We start from the raw sequence: 25,413 nt of genomic DNA on the forward strand, positions 1-25,413 counted from the left end.
TCTTCCGGAGTCAGGTTCTCAATGCTAGGGTTACAGGACTTAGGGTTTCATGACTCTCTGGACCACTCACTTGGAATTCAGAACTGACTGGTACACTGCCTTCTTCCTAACTGTATTCTTTCCATATATAGCCTTACTTCTTTTTCTTGCCGTTCAAATCTTAAAATGAGGAAGACTTTTGATCTATAAATCTTGTAGCACATTTTCCTTAACTGTAAGCCCTGATCCGAGGGAGCCTCATGGGCACTGTACTTAGTTACCTTGCCTGGGGAACTTGCAGGCTCAGTCCTCAGCCCCGCCAACAATAGAGACGAAGATCAATAAATTCTGATGTTAAGGACTTTCTTACTGGGATGGGACCAGAGCTGTAACATCCTCCTCCTCCCTGTCATTTGCAGTTTTATTTATTTATTTATCTATCTATCTATCTATTTATTTATTTATTTTGGGGGCAGGATGTAGATAGCTGATCTATGACTCTGAACTTGTTAATTTATAATCTACTTTAGTGCTTTCTAAATGTCCCAAGTGGCCTTTCTTTTCATTATTCCTGTTATAATCCTCATCCTCATAACATCTTTTCTTTTCTTTTTTTCTTTTCTTTTCTTCTTCTTTTTTTGAGACAGGGTTTCTCTGTGTAGCCCTGGCTGTCCTGGAACTCATTCTGTAGACCAGGCTGGCCTCAAACTCAGAATTCCACCTGCCTCTGCCTCCCGAGTGCTGGGACTAAAGGCATGTGCCACCACTCGTCTTTTCATTAAAATTGACCGAAATTGTACATTTAGTGTAGTCTGGTCTCCTTGCTGAGGTCACGTGAGACAAAAAGGAGTCAAAGCTCAAGAGGAAGTCAAGGTTTTTACTTTAAAAGGAAGATTTCAGTTTCCTGCCTTTATTTCTCCTCCTCGTGTCTCTAAAGTCAAACATAGAAAAGGAATGGACTCAGAGTGAAGAGGGTGGCTGGTGAGTTTGAGCCGAGAAGTCACTAGGGTATATCCTAATGAAGAAAATTAGAAGCAACGGGTAAATATGACAACCTGTTCGTAAACCTTTCCTGTGACCTTGTCTAATGTCCTGCTGTCCATCTTCCAGACGTACCTGCACCTGTCAGGGCATCAACCCAAAAACATGCGGAGCGTCCTTCTCCTTTGGCTGTTCCTGGAGCATGTATTTCAACGGCTGTAAATTTGGGAGAAGCGAAAACCCCAGAAAATTCAAACTTGCTCCAACCTATCCCATACCTGTGAGTTCTGTTTGAATTTTCAGTGTGTTACCTACAGTATAGAACCATGTGTAGTGCCTAAAATGTTTTTTGAAAAACAGTCATACATTCTAGAATTTGCATGTCACTACTAAGAGTCTAAGTCATGTAAAGACGTTAACTATTACAGTTGTCCATGAGTCTTACTGTGCCCCAACACCAGAGAGAAGCATTATTAAAAGAACTTAAGGTTTTATGGGCAGCCAGAGTCAAACAAACTCATTTGCCAATATTTTAAAAAGTAAGAAAGTGCCAGGTGGCAGTGGTGTTACACGTCTTTATTCCCAAGACCCACGAGGCAGAGGCAGGAGGATCTCTGAGTTCAAGGCCAGCCTGGTCTACAGAGCAAGGAATAAACAAAGAAAACCTGTCTCAAAAAAAAAAAAACCAAAAACAAAACAACAACAAAACTAAGAAAGTTTCCTTCCCACAGAACTACTATAAGAGAATTACTGGAATGAGTTCTGAAGGAAGTGACGTGAAACCCGGCTGGGTCATTCCAGATCGCAAGACCCTCATAAGCAAAGAGGTAAGTCAGGTTTTTTTACTCTGGTTTTTTAAATTCCCTTTCTTATTAGTGTGTGTGTGTGTGTGTGTGTGTGTGAAAGAGAGAGAGAGAGAGAGAATTTCCCATCACAAACCCCAATCCCATTCATCTCTTCCTCCCCTCATAGCCTCTTTGTGGAAGCCCTGTCACCGAGTGTCTCACAGTATACCCTTTTGTCCACATTTCTTTCCTTTTTTTTTTTTTTTTTGTGTGTGTGTGTGGTTTTTTTGTTTGTTTGTTTGTTTGTGTGTGTATCTCTGATTTTTTGAGACAGGTTTTCTCTGTGTAGCCCTGGCTGTCCTGGAACTCACTCTGTAGACCAGGCTGGTCTTGAACTCAGAAATCCGCCTGCCTCTGCCTCCCAGGTGCTGGGATTAAAAGCGTGCCCCACTGCCACCCGACTTTGTCCACATTTCTTTGCTGGTAAACATTCATTGTATGAGGTCTCTGGCTTCTCCTACTCTACCAATACTTGAAGGTCACTGGGACTCTCTCGGGTGTCCTGCAGCTTTGGATCTGTAGGACTGGCCTTTTCATGGCAGGTCACTGATGGTGTAAATGTTGGGGTGGGCCAACTTAAAGCCCTGGCTCTGGACCACTGGGGCATCTGAAGTAGAGCTGCTCAGCCCACTGGCTCTCATGCCCCAGGGGGTCTGCTCACTTGCCCTCCCCGCCCCGCCCCCCACCCCCCCACCCCCAGGGCCCACTCTCTGGCTCTCTGAACACTAAGGCCAGGCTTCCCACTTGCCGCCAGGTGTGAGGTGGGAAAGGAGGGTATCCTCCCTGCTCTGTGCCACCTCGTGGAAAACCAGTACCAAGGGCCAGCTCTCCCAAGCTCATCCCTGTGGGGCTGGCTCGCCCACAGCTCTTGCAATGTGTAAGGCTGCTTCCTGGAGGACTGCAGGAGGTTAGGGGCAAGGTCAGATCTTACTCACACTCTGAATGAAGGCCGGCCGGCTCTTCCATGATGCCAGGTCACAGCCCTTGGGCATCAACGTGTCTCCTTTAGGCAGATCAGACCAGGGATGTCCTCCTGGCCTTTGGTGGTAACAGATTCCTGATACTGTAGGGCCATGGACCCAGATGTGGCCCCAGTGGCACAGGCCACCATGGTCCCAGGTGGCACCACCAGCTCCTCACATCAGAAAAAGCAAATACTCCAAGAGTAGATTTCTGCTATTCTTCTAGCAGTGTGAGTTCTTAGATCCTCAGGGCTTCTGCGTCCCAGCATGGTTTTGAAAGCATAGATCAATCATCTTTTAATGAATAGAAAGAAAATTATATGTAGATTTTAAGTATTCAAGGAAACCATATAATTCAGGGCACCTGATTCAAACCATTTTCAATGCAAGGAAAGTTGGAGACAGCATAAATCGCTGGTGGTAACTGATGTTTACATCTTTTTTTTTTTTTTTTTTAAGATTTTGGTTTTTTTTCGAGACAGGGTTTCTCTGTATAGCCCTGGCTGTCCTGGAACTCACTCTGTAGACCAGGCTGGCCTCAAACTCAGAAATCCGCCTGCCTCGGCCTCCCAGAGTGCTGGGATTACAGGCGTGCACCACCACCGCCCAGATGATGTTTACATCTTATATGTAATTTATATTGGACTATAAAGTGAGAAAAAAATCCTTATAATTCTTGGAGCTAAAGAACAAGTCTAATGAAGCACATTTGACCTTTAGATAAGTCTAAGACTTTGCTAAAGGATGCACAGTCTCTGTAACCTGAACCATGGACGCTGCTCGGAACTTCTGTAATATGAACTTGGCAGGCTGGCCCAGAAGGACTGGGTTCAAGGCCCGCCAATGATCCATGTGAAGATTGCAGTCACTCAAAGCCATGAAGAGCCTGGGGAATGAACTGGGAAATGGGCGGTTCGGTGTCTTCTGCACTCAGGTGCTGTGGATTTCTATGTCCATACAAGACTGATGAAAAGAGTAAACGGAGCCCCGAGGTTCGTTAGCAGTGGTCCCTACTATAAATGCTAAAAATTGAGGAAGACGTAGAAACACTAAGAAGATGACTAATACAAAAACCTAGTGTTGGGCTGGAGGATGGCTCAGCGGTTAAGAGCGCTGACTGCTCTTCCAAAAGCCGTGAGTTCAAATCCCAGCAACCACCCATAATGAGATCTGATGCCTTCTTTAGGGCATCTGAAGACAGCAACAGTAATTTATTATATACTCAGATATAATAAATTAAAAAACCTTTAAAAAATTAAAAGAACCAGTCTTGGATCCAGTCCTTCTGGGCTAGCACGCTAAGTATTAGGCTCACAGTAACTTGTTTTTGAAACTGGATAAGATGTTACATGCATTTCTTTGTAGCTCCTGCCTTCAGGAACCTTGTCTGTGTTCATTTCCAGTGTCCAATTCCATTAAGTAACTAGGTGTGCCTTTTATTCTATATTCTTCAACTATAGATTTCTTGTTTTTTGTTTTTGTCTTGTTTTGTTTTGTTTTTTCAAGACAGGGTTTCTCTGTGTAGCCTGGGCTGTCCTGCAACTCACTCTGTAGACCAGGCTAGCCTCGAACTCAGAAATCCGCCTGCCTTTGCCTCTCCACTGTCCTGTGCACCACCACTGTCCGGCCAACTATAGATTTCTAATGTTACAGTTGTTCTTCCCACTGTATTATGGTTAAGTATGAACTGTATGTCCACCACAGATGGAATTATTTGTAGTTGAGTTTTATACACATCTGTAACTTAAACATAACTAACAAAGTGTTTTAAAATTACATTGCGTGGATTTTCTTTTTTCTACAGGAAAGACAGCTTGAGGTGAATTTACAAGAACTGGCTACAGTGTTAGCTCCGCTTTATAAGCAGATGGCTCCAGTTGCTTATCAAAATCAGGTATGTTCTTTAGAACCTTTCACAATGACCTTAAGACTATTTCCAAATTTCTACCTCAAAAAAGTTACTCTTCATAGAATTTTTTCTCAGTTCCTCCTAAATATGTGCCTTCTCTTTAAAAAATAGTTGTGACATTGTGTGTATACTTGCCTGTGTGTAGACACATGTGCAGACCAGACTCTGGGGACGAGGATGTTTTTTTAAGCATTCTGTGTCTATGAGGCACAGGCTCTCTTGCTGAACGTGATTCGCACGTTCACTGAAACCCCTCAAGCCCAGTGACCCTCCTTCTTCTCTCCATCCTCTCTGGGAAAAGCATACATAGAAAGCTAGGCTTTCTGTGTGGGTGATGAGGTGCAAGCCCCGGTCTGCAGGCTTGGGTGTCAGGCATCCTCAGAGTCGGAGCCATCTCTCCCGGCAGGAATGGTTCTCAAATGCACAGAAGTCAAGTGGGGTTTTCCTGTTGGGTTTTGAGAGACAGAGCCTCCCGTGCTCATGTCTAGCCTAGACTTCACTTTATAGTCTCAGGGGTTGAATTAGGCCTTAGGCAGAAGTGGGGCAAGCAGTTGAGAGGTTATCCTGCCAAAGAGAAACAAAACTCTAGGGGTAGCAGACCTAGGTAGGAGTCTAGCCTGGAGTACAGAGACCTTGTTTATTAAAGATGGCTCAGTGGTTACGAGTACCTGCTGGCCTGAGGATGACGACGGCTCAAGACTTTTTTAATCCCAGAGCTTGTAAACTGCAGCAACAGGCATATTTCTGAGTTAAAGGCTAGTCTGGTGTACTACAGAGTGTTCCCAGACAGCCTGGGGCAATGTAGAGAAACTATCTCTACTCTACCCCAAGACCCAAAAAAGCGCTTCTTGCCAGCGTATTCTGCTTCTTAATTAGTTTTTTTTTTTCATTTTATGTACATTTGTGTTCTGCCTGCACATCTGTGTGAAGATGTCAGATCTTGAAATCACAGACATTTATGAGCTGCCACGGGTGTGCTGGGATTTGAACTTGATTCCTGTGGAAGAGCAGTCAGTGTTCTTAACTGCTGAGCCATCTCTGCAGCCCGCACCTCTGTATCTGATTGGGGCGTTTGTTGTGTTTGTTTGGTGGTGTTTAAAGGATAAGTGCCTGTCTCCACTCAGCCATCTTGCCTACAAGCCCTCGATACACTTTTATTACCACACCTGGGTCTTTCCACATATATGCACGTAGTATATCGAGACACAAAACCACACTCACACACAGAATATAGTAGGGAAGAAATATTGGCTAAATAGATAGTTGAGTTATTTAGGAAGTCGGCTGATAATTTGAAGACACAGGTTTGGTATCCCCATTCACAAGATCGCCCAAACTGTTCAGTTTGGTCACCCTCCTCTGGCATCTGAACATGAACACATATGGTGCGTGCACAGACCCACGTACAGACAAACCCACACTGAACAAATCTTTTTAAACAAAATAAACCATATTTTATAGTTTTGACATTTATTTCTAAGGTGGAATATGAAGACATTGCTGGAGACTGTCGACTTGGTAATGAAGAGGGGCGTCCTTTCTCCGGCGTCACCTGTTGCATGGACTTCTGTGCCCATTCTCACAAGGACATTCACAACATGAACAACGGAAGCACTGTGGTATGCACTGAGTACTTTAGTCCTTTGTGTCATAGGTGTGCTCCTAAAATGTCGTAGTATTGAAAAAGATTTTTCATTGTAAGGTAGGTATGTGTCCTGTTAGGGTTTAGCTTGCTGTAAGCAGACACCATGACCACGGCAACTCTTATAAAGGACAGCATCTAGTAGGAGCTGTTAGTCCATTATCATCTTGGCAAGAACATGGCAGCATCCAGGCAGACACACTGCTGCAGAAGGAACATATTGATCTGAAGGCAGCCAGGAGAGTCTCTCTTTTGCCTTGGGGATAGGACCTCAAAGCCCACCCCTCCCCACCCCCGCAATGTTGTTCCTCCAACAAGGCCATTATGCCTCCTAACAGTATCACTCCCCATGGGCCAAGAATTCAAAAACACATTAGTCTATGGGCACCAAACTATGTTACAGGAGTATGTTACAGGAACTTTCCTGTAACATTACATCAGGATAGAGAGGGACTGTGATTGGACAAGGGAAAAGGGGCGGAGCTAGGAGCTGCAGAGGAAATAATGGGATAAGACTTTTATCATTGTAAATTGGCATCTTGTAATTGTGATTATAATACACATAAATCTGATTGGCTAACTAAATAAGCTTTAAGAGTCATGTTTCTACCGGATAATTTGGGTTTTGAGAGCTGGCGGCTCGCGGGGTGTGTGGGATTTGTGTGGAAGCCAGAGGACTCGACTCTGTCTGGACAGTGGTGGTGTTACTGCCAGTGCCAATACCAGACTGGGACCAAGGCCTGCCAGGCAGGACAGAGGCCGCTTGAGAGAGTCCTAGGAGGTTCGGAGGCGCCGGCAGGGAGGGGGGTTGCGGTGTGATCTTTTTAAAATATTTGCCACAACAAAACTATTCAAACCACTAGAGTATGTATAGAAAAGAAATATTTGTTGTTGGACAAGGCTTTAATCCCAGCAGTTAGGATGCTGATTCTAGGATCTCTGAGAGCTCTATCTCTCTGTGGATTTAAAATCTAATAGACCCTTTCAAATATATGAGTCTAAGGGGCCAGTTTGGTTTTTTGTTTGTTTGTTTGTTTTCTGTTTTTTTCCCAAACCAACACACCTGCTGTAGGTATTGCCGGGCATTGCTAGAACGTGCCTTATCTCCCTCCTGTCCCTCAGGTTTGTACATTGATTCGAGAAGATGGCCGTGACACAAATGTCCCCCAGGATGAGCAGCTCCATGTCCTGCCACTCTACCGGCTTGCAGACACTGATGAATTTGGCTCCGTGGAAGGGATGGAAGCCAAAATCCAATCTGGGGCCATCCAAGTCAATGGGCCAACCAGGAAGAGGCGACTGCGTTTCACCGAGCCCGTTCCTCGATGCGGGAAGAGGGCCAAACTGAAAGAGAAGACCAACAAATCAGGTGCTGCTGACCTCGGGAAGAAGAGGGTCCCTGGCAGCCCGAAGGGAGCCCCAGGTGCGTGCGGTGCGTCGGTCCGCAGAGCTCTCAGCCCCGGGGGATGTGAACCAGCACTTGTTGTTTTCTCTTGTCTTGGCTGCCAGCCCATCCCACCACTCCCTCAGGGAGACCAGTTCACTCCCATTTTCTGACCTTCGCCTGGTCCTCGTTACCAACAGACCATTGCTTTACCTTCCAATTACTTCAAACTTAGATCTGTTCCATCCAAGGTCTAGGTCAAGTTTGACTCCTGCTGTTTTGATGAGTTGCTTTGCATGTAAACCTGTGTGTGCCACTAGAGGGTGTCAGGTCCCTTTCTATAGATGGTTGTGAGCCACCTTGTGGTTGCTAGGAATTGAATTCTGGGACCCCTCTGGCAGAGCAGCAAGTGCTTCTTCTTTTTTTTCTTTCTTTTTCCTTTTTTTGGTTTTTCGAGACAGGGTTTCTCTGTATAGCCCTGGCTGTCCTGGAACTCACTCTGTAGACCAGGCTGGCCTCAAACTCAGAAATCCGCCTGCCTCTGCCTCCCAAGTATTGGGATTACGGGCGTGCACCACCCGCCCGGCTGCCAGTGTTCTTAATAACTGAGCCATCTCTCCATCCCCAGCTCATGGTTTTTTTGTGAGACTGTTTTTGGTAAATCACATTGTAGTAATAACACTATCTGGTTTTTGTGTGCTGGGAGGGTGTTCTTTGCATATTTTGTTTTGGTTTTGAGACATGGCTGCTCTTTGTATCCCTGGCTGTCCTCAAACTTGATCTGTAGACCAAGTTGGCCTTAAACTCAAGAACGTCTGCCTCCTGGGATTAAAGGCCTGCACCTCCACTGTCTGACTATCTGGCTTTTTAACTAAATCTTTTTTATTAAAGTGTAATTATCTTTAGATCTTAAAGCTCATAATGCACAATGATTTGTTTTTCCTGTTTCCTATGGATTTCTTGGTAAACTGTTGTCTGCCTAGTTCGTTGAGTAAGGTTTCAGCATTTCCCTCCTCTTGGCCTACTTCACAAGACTGGAAATGCTTCTCACCATCTCATCGAGTTGATAATTCTTGACCTGAGTGTGGTGGTGAAAGTAAATGCTTTAATATCTTCAGCGGATTCCAGATGCTAATTGGTCCAGATGTGATCACTTTTTGAAATTTTTTTAAAAGATTTATTTATATGATTGCACTGTAGCTGTTTCCAGGCACACCAGAGGGCATCAGATCACTTTACAGATGGCTGTGAACTACCAATTGAACTCAGGACCTCTGGAAGAGCAGTCAGTGCTCCTACCTGCTGAGCCATCTCTCCAGCACCATTGATATATGTTCTTAATCCCTGCCCTGAGTTAGGAGGACTCTGTAAACTGCAGGCTAACCTATACTTGAAAGATCCTGTTTCAGATCCATTTTTCCTGAATCAGTGTCTGCACCACATGCATGCCTGCTTCGTGAGGAGGTCAGAAGAGGGCGTCGGAGTCCCTGGAACTAGAGTTACAGACAGTTGTGGTGCCTTCCTTGTGAGCACTGGGAGTCCAGACCTAGTTCTGCAATAGCAACAAGTGTTGCTGACTGCTGGAGCCAGCTGTCCAGTACCCATGATATGGTTTTGAAAAGTGAAAAGGGCACATACATGCCTCTGATCCCAGTCTTGGGGGGCACAGGCAAGGGCAGGCACATCTCTGCATTCTGTGGTCTTCTTCATTGTTTCTCAACCTTCCTGATGCTGTGACCCTTAAACACAGTTCCTCGTGTCATTGGTGACACCCCAATCATAACATTATTTTCATTGCTACTTCATAACTATAATTTTTCTATTCTCGTGAATTGTCATGTAAGTATCTGATATTTCTTATGGTCTCGGGCAATCCCTCTGAAAGGTTTGTGGGATACCTTACTCCCACAAGGGTCTCCACGCACGTATTGAGAACTGCTGGGCTGGAGAGATGGCTCAGTGGTTAAGAGCACTGACTGCTCTTCCAGAGGTCCTGAGTTCAATTCCCAGCAACCACATGGTGGCTCACAACCATGTGTAGTGGGATTTGATGCACTCTTCTGGTGTGTCTGAAGACAGCTATAGTGTACTCACATACATAAATAAGTCGGGGGTTGCAGGGAGAGACCGGACTTCTGTGCCAGGATAACCAGGGTTATGGTGAAAGCCACTGTCTTAAACAAATCAAGGCAAAGCTTATTACAGGCCTAATAATATTAACCAAGTGATAGAATGCTTGCCTACCCAGGAGGGTGAAAAACATTTTAAAATACTTTTTTAACAATTGACAGGTGCCAAATAGCTTCTGTGGTTGTTTTCACATTTGTTGGGTGTAACTTTGTGTTTATGAACTACTAGTGAGATAGTTTTATTTTATTTTTAAGGTTCACACAACACTAAGAGCTATTCATCAGCCTCATCTACTCCTCACCTAGTGAAAGATGAATCTCCAGACTTCTGTCCCCTGCAGACTTCCTCCACAGAAACATCTACCTGTATGTACAATAAAACCGCCTCAGGTGGGTTTCCAGAAACAAGTGGCATTCTCCACTGCACAATGCCTTCTGGAGCACACAGCGGTGCTAACACGGCGGCTGGGGAATGTACTGGAACGGCGCAGCCTGCAGAGGGGGCTGCTCTTCCTCACCAATCTCTTCCCACAGCAGATTCTCCCGCTCATGCTGAGCCTCTCACTGGTCTATCTGAGCAGCTAACTTCTAACCAGTCAAACCAGCAGCTCCCTTTCCTCAGCAATCCTCAGAAACTGGCTTCCTGTCAGGTGGAAGATGAGCGGCACTCGGAAGCCGATGAGCCTCGGTGCCCGGAGGACGCTACCTTCCCCCAGCTCGATGAGTTCTGGTCGGACAGTGAGGAGATCTACGCCGATCCCACCTTTGGTGGGGTGGCGATAGCACCCATTCACGGCTCGGTGCTCATCGAGTGTGCCCGCAGGGAGCTCCACGCCACCACCTCGTTAAGATCCCCCTCGCGCGAGCGCCCCTTTCGTTTGTCCCTTGTATTCTACCAGCACAAAAACCTGAACAAGCCTAACCACGGTTTTGATTTCAACAGAATTAAGTGTAAATGTAAAAAAGTAACAAAGAAAAAGCCCGCAGACCGGGAGGGTCCTGATTTATCCCCCGAAGCCAATTTATCATACCAAATTCCTTCTCGAGTTGCATCAACCTTAACCCACGACAACATTGTCACCGTGTCGCCGTACTCTCTCACTCGCGTCGCGGGACCCTACAACCGTTGGGTCTAAAGGCTTCTCTCCTGTAATGCCTTTGTTAATGTGGTGTCCTTTTTTTGGTGCTGTTCAAAAGAAAGTCATTCTGTTGTTTACTGTAGGTTCATTTCGCCCATTTCAACTCCGAGGTAAGAATTTTTTAAAAAAGGATGGGTACTTAACTGTGATTATACTTTGAGAATTGGAAGAAGGCGAACATTTCAGCAAAAATAAAATTTTTGTAGTTTTAAATACTTAAAAGAAACATCTTGGTTAGGCGTTGGGCGTGCTAGAACCACAGAGTCTGGTGCTTTTACATTAAGTTCGTTTACTATTAAGAGGGTTTATAACAGGTTCCTGCAATAAGATGTAAAAACCAAGATGTATTAACTCTACACAGTTCCTGGTGCTTTAACCACATCAACACATGTTGTCACGGGCTGACGGATCGTTTTTTTTGGCGCCATTGTTCACGCATCTTCCAATCATCGCCATCATTTCTTTGAAGTAAACTAATGAAATGCTTTTTCTCTTAAAACATTTCTCCTATACAAAGTAATCCTTTGTTCTAGTGATGGTTGGAGGCTGTTTGCTAACTGTAAATGTATATATTTTAAAAAGCACTTTCTACTTTTAAGAGTAACTTGAAATAGTATAGTAGCAGAAACCTCTTGTGTATTTCGTGTGCATATTTGAATACCAGAGAAGTCATTTGTTCTTGCTGTATAGAGTCCTATCCCGTGAACTTCAGCCTGTGCTCAAATAACACATGACTTCTGGTTCTTTACTTAGAGAATAGAGGATCTCTAAAAATTGAAAATACAAAATGCCACCAATATCAATTTCTCCTTTTTAACTAGAAAAAAATATTGTTTCTGAAGTCGCCTCGTGACTTAAGTATACGGCCCATGACAGGTGTCTTCAAAAGGTGAGGGTGCAGATTGGGATCCGTCAGAGGTTCCCAGTGTTCCAAGATGAGAAAATATATAATTAAGTGACATGTCCTTCCCAAATGAGAAAGAAATATTCTGTAGAGATAATTGAGGGGACATGCTTGGGTTCGCATTGTCACCTTTACCCTGGAGTCCCATGGTAATATTGAGAGCCAAACGTTAATCTTATCCTATCTATCGGGTTTAGGAAAATGGGAATCCAAACTTGCTTTGTTATCCTGTTTTCAAGGTCACAAGTAAAATCAACATCCTGGTTATTTCAGTGTTCCAGTGTTCTGCCCTTTGTTTAATTGACTTATTTATATACCGAGAATGATTTCCCCAAACACAGAGCCTACAGCCAGGAGCTCTTTCAGTGAGACCCAGCTGCACAGGTGCTATTACCATTCCTGGGGTTGGATTCTTTGGGTCTGGAGTAGGATTCCTTCGCTTCAGGAACCCTAACGGTGCTCCTCAGAGATGCCCTAAGACCCCCAAAGCTACCGCAGTCTTGGTGCAGAAGGAAACCATTGCGGTAAGCTCTCTAGGGAATAACTTATTAAAAATGAGGCATGGTGCAAAGTCCCAGTTTCTGACTGAGGCAAGTCCAGGAAGGGGAGGGGATTGTAAATAAGGACATGTCCACTGACACTCCGCCGTGTGCAAGGCGACGGATGCTCCTGGGATATATACAACTGTTGGCCTGATTTGATGTTTTGTGTGCCTTAGGTTTCCATTCATAAACATTTTTAAGTCTAGGGTTTCTTATGTAGGTATGTAAATGTGATCATTTATTGCTTTAACTGTTTCAGTTAGGTATTTGTTAGTGTAGACCACCAGAAATACTCCTTCGTGAATTAACCTTTGAGGTTTCAGACCTTAGCTAGATAGAAATCATTTTCTCTCCATTGTGGGATAGAATCTTCTCCTCCTTCCTTCATTTGTCCATTCATCTGTCCATCCCTCCGAGGTCATTTAATTGAGTGCTTCTTGATTCAATTTGGTTTGGTTTTTTGTTTTGTTTTAATTACCCCTTATAAGACAAACTTATAAAGAACGCTTGGAATTACTTTCTAAGGACATAACAAATTATCTATAAATGAACAGCTGCAGTAATATATATTCAAGCCGACGTGTTTTTAATGATAAGGCCACATTCTTGGTGCTTAATCAGTTATATTCGCCAGTGTTGATTAATGAGACTGTTGGGGTTTATGAATCTAGATGCAGTTTAACGAAATAAGTACAAAAAAACTAATCAGTTTTGACTGAAGTGCTGTCATTCCATTGCTGAAGTGACATTTGAGATGGAGTGCCCCAGTCAGCAGCCTCTGTGGGGACTTGGTCCGATGACTTTCCTGGTCTCTGGCATGCTTGGTCGGTGTTCTGCGTCACTGTCCGCTGGCTAGACACTGCTTTAAATATGGATACACTGGGCAGTGGTGGCGCACGCCTGTAATCCCAGTACTCTGGGAGGCAGAGGTAGGCGGGTTTCTGAGTTCGAGGCCAGCCTGGTCTACAGAGTGAGTTCCAGGACAACCAGGGCTACACAGAGAAACCCTGTCTCGAAAAAAACAAATCCAAAAAAACAAAAAGAAAAAAGAAAAAGAAAAAAAGGAAGAAAAAGAAAGAAAGAAACAATACATTGACTTGAGATGAGAGTCGCTCACCCACCTCCCCCATCTGGCAGTTTTTCTACACCTCTACTGTTTCATTTTAATCCATTCCGTTCCTTTGACCTTATTTGTGGAGCTCTTTAAGACTGTTTATGGTGTGAGCATTGGATACATTGTTATATGACTCCCATGGTAGCCCTGATGATGCTATGTATGATTTATTCCTGCTTATTATAGAATTACACATCACCTGCCCTCTCAAAAATCCATTTTTTAGTGGGTTTTGTTTTATGAGACTGGATCTCTATGTAGTCCTGGCTATCCAGGAGCTCAACGTGGCAGACCAGGGTAGCCTAGAATTCCTGCTCCTGCGTCTGTGCTGGGATTAGAGTTGTGCTCCTTCACTCTCCTGGCTGTTTCGTCCTTGTGCTCGTCGGCCTCATGTATGTCCTGTTTCCAGTTCTCTGCAAATACCAGCTAAGACCGGGTACCGAAAAGACCATGTTAGAAATGTCATTGAAATTTATTGTTGGCACTTGAGGCTAGTAGAGGCAAATTTTCAGCACAAGTCCACATCTTAAGTGATTTCTCAAACATGATCATTGGATTTGTGAGACCCAGGACTTCATGAGGTGAGAGAGAGCTAAGCCTTTCTCTTGCTCTCACCCCTTTAACCACTGGCTGGTTCCTCTTTTGTAAATGGTGTACTGGCTTGATTGACACGAGGTAACCTACTTCTTCTGATTGTCATTTCACAATAGCACGTACAAAACCAACCCCAAATTAGTCATATTATATGACTCATATACACAAGGCTCATTTTATATATATATATATATATATATATATATATATATATATATATATACATACATATATATATGTATGTATATATATATATATAAATATAAGCCTTGTGTGGGGGCCGAGGCTATCACGTCATCACTCGACATCTTCTGTCGACCTTGGGTGCATTTACCCTTGTGCCAAACATGTGGGCCTGTGTGACACAAAGCCACTCCGGGCTTCACCCCTCGATGCATGGGACTCGTGAGTCTAGATTTAATACAACTGAGTATCATCTATATTAGAAATTTATAACAAGAATTACTATGACAAAGGGTAATGTGGTGGCTGTTGCTGCACCAGAAGTCTCCTTAGAAGGTAGAGCTCAATCCCTGAGATCTCAGGACGGACAGCACCAGACCTAATTGCTTGAGGGCCATTCTGCTCTTAGAACTGTATAAATAAATAAACTTTACTTTTCTCACCCAGAGGTGATTGTATTATAAGAACTATCTTGATTTTTGTGCAAGTCAAAAATAAAACAGCTTGCTGTCCTCTGGTGAGGTTCAAGACAAGACAGGTAATATTGAGGTTGGGTCAAGAGTCCTTTATTGTCTGTCCTAGGCTTTGCCAGGAGAACCTGTGACATTAACCTAGGAACTCCTGTCTGTGCACACGGCTATCCTTGTCTCTGTCATACCCTCTAGAACTTAGTATTAGGAGTACACGGGGGTTCTTGAGGACTGACTGTGGAAAACCTCAAGGGAAGCATAGCATGTCTTCACTGTACATACGATGTAGCCGTGGTTGCTCAGTCCCCACTGCCCCTCCCTCCACCAGTGCAGGCAGTTCTCTGGGATGCGGCCATCACCATCAGTGGGAGTGCTGCCTGCTTCTGCGTGGGGCTGCCTGCGGCATATTCAGCCACTCACGGCAGTCACTGCTTAGTGGTTTGAGACGACTAAGGTTTTTTTTCTAATGAAATGGGGTGTTTCATATTGCATTTCTCATAGCATTGGACAACAGTGGCAATTGTGAAGACCATTTTCACAGTCACTGTGTCCTCCCACAAAACCTGATTCTGTATATTTTCTTCAAATCAGTTAAAATTCCTAAGCATGTTTTTTGTTTTGTTTTGGTTGGTTGGTTGGTTTTGTCTCTATGTAATAGAAATTGGGCTTCTATTAAATTGTGAGTCTCATAGTGGCCGGGTGGTGGCGCACGCCTGTAATCCCAGCACTCTGGGAGGCAGAGGCAGGTGAATTTCTGAGTTCGAGGCCAGCCTGGTCTATAGAGTGAGTTCCAGGACAGCCAGGGCTACGCAGAGAAACCCTGTCTTGAAAAACATATATATATATATCAATATCATAATCCTGAGATTATGACCCCAGTGTTCAAAATTGCAAAGTTAATGATTTCTTTATTCTTTTTCTACATTTGGATTTCCTCATGATTAAAGATCTGTGGCTCTTTTGTGTGTTCATCCTGGCTCCACCACCCAGATCATCCCATGTGCAAATATATCTGGTTCATTCAAGTTTTCCATTCCTCTGCCTTCCTTTTGCGACTTCTCAGTATCCTGTTCGTAAACTCTCTATTTTGCCTCAGCCTCTTGGCTTGTCTTTTTCAACCACATGTCATAAAGTCCAACTACCTGAGGGACCGATGCTAGATGATAGAATGAAAAGGAACACCAGCAGGGCAGGACACAGTGCTGCCGTACAGGTCACGACACAGCGCTTGCCAACCTTGCTGGACAACCCTGGGGTTCAATCCCTAGTACTGCAGGAAGGACCAAGAGTATTTATGCAGAACTTTTCAATGAGGGGAAATACAACCTAAGTCACATCTTCCCATTCTTTTGGGGCTTTTCCATCTCCAGCTGTGAAAATTCAAACCTGCCAGGCAGTTTTAGTCACTGGGTCTTATATGCAGATGGGCTTTTTTTTTTTTTTATCTTTTTCCTTATCTTTGCTTTCAACAACCTCTTCTGTTGATAGGAACCTGTTTCGTAAGCTAAATTTACCCTAGAAATTACTCAGTTGTACTAGTATCTTAACAATGGCCCTGATATACTGGAACTAGGATCTTGTCTCAAACCCCAGCTCAAACAATACAGCGTCACATCCTTATACACAATCTAGTTTCAGATGTAAGTCCTTAGAGACGAGCCCCCAGAAGTTCTGGTGAGGAAGTCAAGGGAGATTAGGTAATCTTTTTATAATAAATAGGACATGAACAAAAACAAAAAAAGCTTAGCATCTCTCCCTAGGTGTGGTGTGCGCAGCTGTAATTCCAGCTCGTGGGGAGGCGAGGAGGAAGACTAGGATGGGATCCTGTCTTCGCAGCGCTTTGTGTGACTTCTCACCAGTGCTGAACTCTGAAAACAGTTCCCTTTGACGGACAAGCCGCCAGCAAGAATAGCCAGTAGCTTAATCCATGTCGCACAGCAAGTCAAGTAGTATGAGTGAAATTGGATGTGTGGGTGTTTTTCTTTTGTGTTTGTGTGTAACATGTGTGTTTACTGTGTAGCGCTGATAGGAGAAAAACAGGAAACATAAGTCTGTTTCCCAGCTAGTTTCATTTCTGTTGTTTAGCCAGCCGTCCAGCTGTTGTGCATATTAAAGATCTCAAATCCTTATGTATGCATCAAAGCTTAGGTTTCTGGGTGTGTGTGTGTGTGTGTGTGTGTGTGTGTGTGTGTGTGTGTGTGTGAGAGAGAGAGAGAGAGAGAGAGTATGTGAGAGAGTATGTGAGAGAGAGGGGGGTTCACATATAGTTCTAGCTGGCCTGGAAGATGCTGTTCTGAACGCCAGGTTGCTATGGTCCTAGGTCAGGGATTGCAGGTTTGAACCACTCTCTCTAGATTCTGTGATAAAAAGCGTAGAAATTATCCCTTTACCATTATAGGAAGACACTTTCCACCAAGTAATTTTTTAAATAGGAATTTTAAAGCCCCCCCATAATCAAAGTTTAATATATTTAAATATGCTGAAATGAAGGTTTGTTGAAGGAGATGGTGCTAGCTGAACAATTTTAGTTCCTAGCCCTTCATTATAAATATGCAAAGTTATTGATTACAGGTTTTCTTGTCTCTGGATTGTATCTTCTGTCTTGTTGGGTGTTTTGGCTTTTGTTCTGTTTTGGTGTGAGTGTTCTCTCTGCTTTGCTTGTAGCCATATAAATCTTTGGAGCAAGTATACCTAGAGTTGAGAATGCTGAGATGTATTTGTAAAGTTTCTAGCAATCTGTGTATAGGTTATTTTAACAACCTCTCCATATAGAGGTATATTTTGACTATAGTGATACATTCTTTGGCACAAATGTAAGGGGACCAGGCCAAAGAACCTTGAATATTCAGTATGGCCTCCTCTTATGTTGGTGAGTCTTCTTTCCAACATCTGTTTGTGCTGTGATAAAATGGCTGACTGACTGTATTTGACTTTACAAACACAGCTCATAGGAAAGATTAAATATTTTTATTGCAATGTATGGTCATATTTTTTTTAGCTTTATGGAGTTAACGTTGTGATAGGTGCTTTAAGAGAAATATTTTTCCAGAAATGGTTTTATAGCTAAACTATGGGCAGCTTTTGCATTGTGACGTGTGGGTCGATGGCTATATTTGGGTTACTAGGAAATCATGAAGTGTTCCTATGGAGATGCCTGAACGAATCCATGGCGGAGAGCAACATGAATTCGGAGTTGACTCATTTTCCTCTCATAGAGTGATCTAGCATGCAAATTAACATGTGTGGCATTAACTTGGTTTATAGCATTGGTGGGAGTAAGACATTAATTCACATTCCTCACCATGTACAGTGGTGCTGAATCGGAGCTCTCAGTCTCCTATGTAAAAGACCTTCCCACCAGCCCCTGGAAGATGTTCACTGTTAATTTTGACTGTTGTATCCTACCTACTATTGTGTCTCAGCTGTCAAAATTCCAAAAAACACAGTTTCATTCTTCACCAATGAGGGGAACAGTTAAGCAAAGCACTTCATCACATTAAAGGGAAAGGGAATCCTATAACCGTGATAGTTTCAATACATAATCAATTTTGAGTCCTCTGCACAGAATGGAACACTTCGTAGCAGTACTTGAATACTTGTGAGTTGGAATTGCATGTTACTTGAAAGATCTAATTAAGCTAAATTTTGGTGCACAGCCGTTGTACATGATTTCATGTTTATGTAGCAAAATACATTGAAATGTACTAGTATTGAAGCATAAATGTAAAAATAGTTGTGGAAATTGTCTTATTTTCCTTATGTCTCATTTGTTTAAAGCATAAATTTTCTTTTTAAAAAATTCTAACTAAGGATAAATGAATACTGTAATTGAAGATATATTTTAAATCTTGTCATGTTTTTTTTTAAAGCTATTGCAAATTGTATCATTCCTGATTATATAGAAATTTGTGGGTGGTATAAAATAAATTTTATACTTCTATTTTGCACCTGGTAGTCTATTTTTTCTTTCCTCTTCAAAATCTTATTTTAAAACATAATATCTAGTATCCCCATCTTAATCACAAAAGACTTAGGGTTTTTGCTAACAGGTCATGTTTGAGTACAAATTCAGCAGTAGCTATTGATACAGAACACATATTTACCATACCCAGAGTCCCAGATCACTTCGTAGCACCAAAAGCAGGGTTTGCTTTGCTTTGTTTTTTATTTTATGTGTCTAGGTGTGTTGCCTTCAGATATGTGTGGTGATGAAGTACAAGTCTGGTGCCTGTAAAACTCAGGAGCGGACATCCAATCCGCTGAGACTGGAGTCACAGATGAGTCACACCATAAGGGAACTGGGAAGCCAGGTCCCGTGGAAGAGCAGCCAATGCCATTTCTCCATCCCCTAGAACAGCTCGGAGTCACCTCCTCCTTGTGCACCTGTCATTTCCCATGTGGCTGCTCTTTAATGGCTACAATGAACTTAATTTGTATAACTTTGGCTAGTTTTAGGTCAAAAATGGAATACAATGAGTAGTTTGTTTCACTTAGCTTGTTAACTGTTCTGAGGATTCACGCATAAATAGTCCAGCTTTGTGCTTCCTTTTGTTACAGTCCAACTTGGCCTCAAACTGCGTGTCAGCCACTTGTGCTTGAGTTTGCTAAGGTCTGGGATTACAGGGCTGTGTATGCATATGCCAGGGATCTTGCAGATAATGATCAGATGTTACCCGATCCTACCCAGTCTCTGGGTGGTGCTTCACATACCTGAGCAGAAACATTTTGTAGAATAATGTAGTGCTTTCTACATATGAGTGTGCTAATCAGAAAATAGGCATAGCAAAGTTCAATTGCGTGCCAGCATGCGGCGAAGGGGCAGCCAGCATTCTGAAGCTAGGGCATACATCATAGCGCAGGTTTAGGGTTTTTTTGTTTGTTTGTTTGTTTTGTTTTTTGTTTTTGTTTTTGTGGTACATGTGTTTTAGCTTCAGCTTCCCTCACCCATCCTAGGCCATTTCCAAATGCATACATATCTACCCTTGATTTTGTGATAGGCTCAATCTACTGTGCTCAAAACCTGTAACTGCAACTTATTTTCTCCTTTCTGCTGTGTTTTTTTCTTTCTGATTGGAGTCCATTGCTGTGCATAGTTCAGGCTGCTGCCTCTGAACTTCAAGTCCTGTAGGGTTATTCTTCGAGGGCAAGACTTACTGGCCACACCACCAGGGGCCCACTCCCCACTCCAGGCTCTTAGTTTCCCCTATAAAAAATCAAATCTAAGGCCTTGAGCTTGCCCAGCTCTTGCACTTAGCACCGAGCTACATCCTCACCTCATTCCCCTACTTGCCTATGTGTGTCAAAATGAAAGTGATAAGCCAAAGGCAGACAACACAACGGGGCTTCTTTGTTAAATGTGCTGTCCACCATGCCTGCCAGCAGAATTTCTTGTTTTCAGCAGAGCGATGGCAATGCAGCTACTTTGCGGAGATTCTCAGGATATCCTACAAACAAAAACTAGGACATCTGTGGTCAAATGGTCCTTTTCCTCTTTCCTTGGTGGTGTGTTGGTCTGTATGTCTGGTTTTTGTGTCTTGTAACCCAGGCTGGACTTGAGCTTGAGGAATCTCTCCTCTGGCTTCTAATTTCTGGAATTTGCAAGACTGGCTGTGTCCAGACCTGCATCTAAATTGTCTCAGGAGAATGAAGCCGAGTGTTGCTCTCTCTATAGCCCATGGTTGCTTGAGTACAGGTTATTGACTCTGTATTATTAGATGTCAAAGCAAAATTGCTTGGCAAAGGACCAGAATGCCTTTCCTCTTACTGATCCTGGTTTGTCTAAAGATCTAGTGGCATGCTACCAGAGCCCCAGATCCTCGAGCAGTCACTACTTTCTGAGGCTGGCCTCCAGCGCTCTGGTCCTTGTAGACGTCTTCTTTCCAGTGCCCTTTCTATCTTGAGATTGGAAAACCTTTTGTCTTCATAGTTTATAGATCTAGCTCCAACTGTACCTGTCTCCTCTTGCTTTCTATTACAGTGAAGAAAGTGTCTTTCTACCAAAGGCTTAATTCCTCCATGTGCACGGTAGCTTATGTGCCCTGGGGCCTTCTTTCTGGAGGACTGACACTTTTTCTTGCTGTGATGTAAGTTCAACCTGTTCCTCAATATCAATCTCTAAATACTCTACAATTTTTTTCAAAGATTTATTTATTTATTTCATGTATGTGAGTACACTGTCACTGTCTTCAGACACACCAGAAGAGGGCATCGGATCCTCATTACAGATGATTGTGAGCTACCATTCCGTTGCTGGGAATTGAACTCAGGACCTCTGGAAGAGCAGTCAGTGCTCTTAACCACTGAGCCATCTTGTGAGCCATCTCGCCAGGCCCAGTACTCTAGTGTCTGACATACAACAAGGAAAACCTTCAACCTTGTATCCTATTCTAGCACCAATTCTCTTCTTGTCGCAGCTGTTTTGTTTTATTTTGCTTTTTGTTTTTCAAGACAGGGTGTCTCTGTGTAGCCCTGGCTGTCCTGGAAATCACTCTGTAGACCAGACTGGCCTCGAACCCACAGAGATCTGCCTGCAGAGTGCTGGGATTAAAGGTGTGGATCACAGCTATTTTGTAAGAATTCTCGTTCTTGGTCTCCTTTATAAACATAAACACCACGCTGGGTCCACATCAAACATCTGGGATTTATGAGCTCTGAAAGTATTATTGATTGAATATCTGCCCTCTGACCATAAAATCCATATATAGACATCCTAAGCACTAAATTAATGATCTTTAAAGGCTGAACCTTCAAAGGAATAGAATTAAAAAAATAAAATCATTGACCTTGTAACAGAAGCTCTGAGGATTACTCAGTTGGTGGAGTAGCAAGCATGGATACTTCTGTTCAACACTGCACAAACTGGGCTCCGAAGAGTTCTCTCTAGAACAGTGGTCCTCGAATTTCCTAGTGCTGAGACTATTTAACACAGTTCCCTATGTTGTGGTGATCCCCTACCACAAAATTATTTTAGCTGCTATGTCATAACTAATTTTACTACTGGTGTAAATTGTTACATATCTGTGTTGTCCAATTGTCTTAGGACATCCTAGGACATCTGTGCCAGGGTATCTGATGCCTTCTTCTGGCTTGCAGATGTACATGTCGCAGGGCATTCACATATTTGATGATCTTTTTAAAGTGTTTTGTCTTCATATGTATATGTACAGTGTGTGTGACTGGTGCTTGCAGGAAGTCAGAAGCTGGTATCAGATTCCCTGGAACGGGAGGTTATAGTCATGAGGCACCATGTGGGTTCTGGGACTTGAACCCGTTTCCCACAGAGCTACAAGGGCTCTTATTGACTGACCCACCTCTTTAGCCCTAATCTTAGGCTTTCAACCTCCAAGAACTTGAGAAACAGCACTAATCACTTTAAGCTCCTTTAAGACCCAAACTGTAAAGAAGCAAAGAACCTGTGGAAACATTCAAACTTGGAGGGAAAAAAAAAACCCAACTATGAAGGAAACCACTCACCTATTACCAGCCTGCCAGAGGCTGAAGTGGAAGATTCACTGGGGAGTAAGACCTGACTACCGTCCTCAGGGTTATCAAGGGGGAAGGGAAGGGCTCACTAGCGATAGAGTTCAGTTGGTAGAGTGCTTGCATATCTCTCTCCAGTGAGCTTGGTGATATCCCACCTGTAATCCTAGTCACTGGAAGATGGAGGCAGGAGAATCAAAAGCTTAAGGTCATTTCAGCTATCTGGACTTCAAGGCTAGCCATAGCTCCTCAGGTCCTGTCTACACAACAAGAACTGAACTGAGCTGGTGGAGTGGCTAGAGAAGCTTGTAGCCAGCCCTGGCCGTGGTCCAAAGTCAACCCCTAGAACACACATGGTATTGGGAGAGCGCCAATTCCCAGGAGCTGTCCTCTTACCTCCACATGTCAAGACTACATGCACATGCTTGGTTCGTTAGAGCTGCCACTCACACACACACACACACACACACACACACACACACACCACACACATGATTGCATTGTGTACAATGCATTGGGAGACAGAGGCAGGCTGAACTCTAACTTTGAGGCCAGCCTGGTCTACACATCACATTCCAAGCCAGCTAGAACTATGAAGAGGGTTGTCTCTGAAACACTCACACACACACACACACACTGCACAAAAAATATCAAGAGGGGTTGGAGGCATGTCTCAATGTACTAGCTGCTCTTCTGGAGGATCAGGGTTCAAATCCCAGCATTCACTTGACAGCACCTATCTGTCTGTAACTCCAGTTCCGGGCAATCTGACACCTTCACACAGACATCCTTCACATTGACATGTCTGCAGGCAAACACCAATGCACATAAGATAAAGATAAGTAATTTTCAAAAATAGAAAATACACCAAGGGTCATAGTGGTGTGCTTGCTTCAATCCCAGCACTCTGCGGGCAGACAAGTTAGGAGTTCTAGGCCAGCCTGGTCTGTATAGTAATTCCCAAGCCCTCCAAGTAATTAAGACCTCCTCTCAAAGAAACAAAAATGACAAGATTCTTACACATCAGTAAAAGTTTCCTGCCTGGTGGTTGTGGCGCACACCTTTAATCCCAGCACTTGGGAGGCAGAGGCAGGTGGATTTCTGAGTCTGAGGCCAACCTGGTCTACAGAGAGTTCCAGGACAGCCAGGGCTACACAGAGAAACCCAGTTTCAAAAAAACAAAAAAGAAATCAAACAAACAAAAAATAAAGTTTCCGGACACACCCATGGTGTTGAGTATTCAGTATGTTGAGGAGAAGGAGAAGCATTTGTTAGTATTAAACTCAAGGAAGATAAAAGAGTTTACCAATTTCAAATGTCTCAATGGTCCTGAGTTATGCTCTACAATGAGCTAAAATAACAAAATTCGTGCTGTGGTTTTTAGGTGTCAGAGGCCTGTCTTAGCATATTTGAGTCTCTGTGCTCAATCCCATGCACCATATACCAAACAAATGAAAAAATGCCAAATCTATGTATAATCATCGTTGATACTATTAGTTTATATTTTTATTAGAATCAAATATTGCCAAAATGTTGGATGTGGGAACTTGAAACTATTTCTCCAAGGAAATAATTGAAAATAAGCCTATTTTTTTCTTAGCATCGTCTGCCATTACATTGAGGAAATGTAAGTTGAAATCATCATAATATTTTGCTTTATACCCATTAGAGAGAGAGAGAGAGAGAGAGAGGAGACAGACAGAGTGGCAGAGTGGGGCAAGCAAACTGAGATCTGGTGACACATGTCTATCATAAAGCCATCACTTAGGAGGCAGAGGCCCGAGAAGCATGTGTGAGTTCAAACCAATCTGGTCTGCACAGTGATTTCCAAGTGAGCCAGGACTCGGAGAGATGTTTTCAAGAAAAAGAGAAAGGAAATGAATAACTAAATAAAGGCATGGGGAAAGGGGGGGGGGCTCAGTGAGGTAAGCAGGAGGGCCCTCTACAGATCCAGCACCATGAGCTTTTGTACCCCAGTGCAGTAAGCTCGAGTGGCCCTAACCCTAGGCCTGGGGATGTGGGGACAGCCAGACTGCTGGGGATCATAGGGTGTTATGACCAGCCTGGACTGACTCAAACTGCAAGCTCTGGCATCAGTGAGAGACCACGTGTCACAGAATCAGTAGAGCACACAGGGAGAGGGCTCTGCTCAGCAGAACATGCTGCTCTGTCAAAGGATTCATTTCCCAGCACCTGCATAGAGGTGGCTCCCAACCGCCTGATAACTCCAGCTCCAGGGGACCTGACCATCTCTACTGGACAGCAAGGAGATCCTACACTCACGATTTACACTTACACAGACACATGACCTGTGCATAAATACAAACACATGTAAGAAAGACAAATAAATCGACGCTAGAAAAATGGCTCAGAGGTTGAGAACTCTGTTCTTCCAGAGAACCTGGCTTTTAATGCAAGCACCGATGTGGCACCAAAGCTTACAATAGTCTATCAATACAATTTCAGGGCATCTAGCACTGTCTTCTGGTCTCCGTGGCTACCAGGCACACATGAGCTATAGATATAAATTCAATAAAATCTTCCAGATACTTTTTTTTTTTATTTCCTCGGGATGGTGGCCATGTGCACACTACTTTTTAAAAAAGATTTATTTATTTAATTTATGTATATGAGCACACCATTACAACATTCAGACACACCAGAAGAGGGCATCAGATCTCATTACAGATGGTTGTGAGGCACCCCATGTGGTAGCTGGGAATTGAACTCAGAACCTCTGGAAGAGCAGTCGGTGCTCTTAATCTCTGAGCCCTCTCTCCAGCCCTCACAGTGCACACTTTTAATCTCAGCACTCAGGAGGCAGAGGCAGGTAGATCTCTGAGTTCAACGTCTACTTGATCTACAGAGCCAGTTCCAGCACAGCCAGGGCTACATAGAGAACCAACAAAAAATTGCACTAATAGAAGAGATACTCACTGCTGACCCCTGACTTTCACTTACTGGCGACCTTGTAAGCACACATGCAAACATACCCATAGAAATAAACAAGGCAATAAATAAAACTTTCCAAAACAGTGGTGGCTCGGGTGGGGTTGGGGAGAGGCTGGCAAGGAGGCAGCACATTTCTTCTGGGAATATAAAATAGTACAGCCACTGTAAAAATAGCTGAACATTTTGTCAAAAGATAAATATAGAA

General features: G+C 43.5%; 1 protein-coding gene across 1 annotated transcript in view; it reads left to right on the plus strand.

Annotated features, from left to right (window-relative positions):
• Nucleotides 1-14,334, plus strand: part of Tet1 (tet methylcytosine dioxygenase 1) — a 71,473-nt gene extending 57,139 nt beyond the window's left edge. The window contains exons 7-12 of the mRNA XM_052164632.1: nucleotides 1,090-1,240; nucleotides 1,692-1,787; nucleotides 4,572-4,661; nucleotides 6,158-6,295; nucleotides 7,441-7,687; nucleotides 10,087-14,334. Coding sequence (XP_052020592.1) covers nucleotides 1,090-1,240; nucleotides 1,692-1,787; nucleotides 4,572-4,661; nucleotides 6,158-6,295; nucleotides 7,441-7,687; nucleotides 10,087-10,967 — 1,603 coding nt within the window. The 3' untranslated portion in view covers nucleotides 10,968-14,334. The remainder of the gene's footprint in view (nucleotides 1-1,089; nucleotides 1,241-1,691; nucleotides 1,788-4,571; nucleotides 4,662-6,157; nucleotides 6,296-7,440; nucleotides 7,688-10,086) is intronic.
• The last annotated feature ends 11,079 nt before the right edge of the window (nucleotides 14,335-25,413 follow it).

Source organism: Apodemus sylvaticus, chromosome 19, assembly GCF_947179515.1.
Source record: "Apodemus sylvaticus chromosome 19, mApoSyl1.1, whole genome shotgun sequence".
Classification (NCBI taxonomy): domain Eukaryota; kingdom Metazoa; phylum Chordata; class Mammalia; order Rodentia; family Muridae; genus Apodemus; species Apodemus sylvaticus.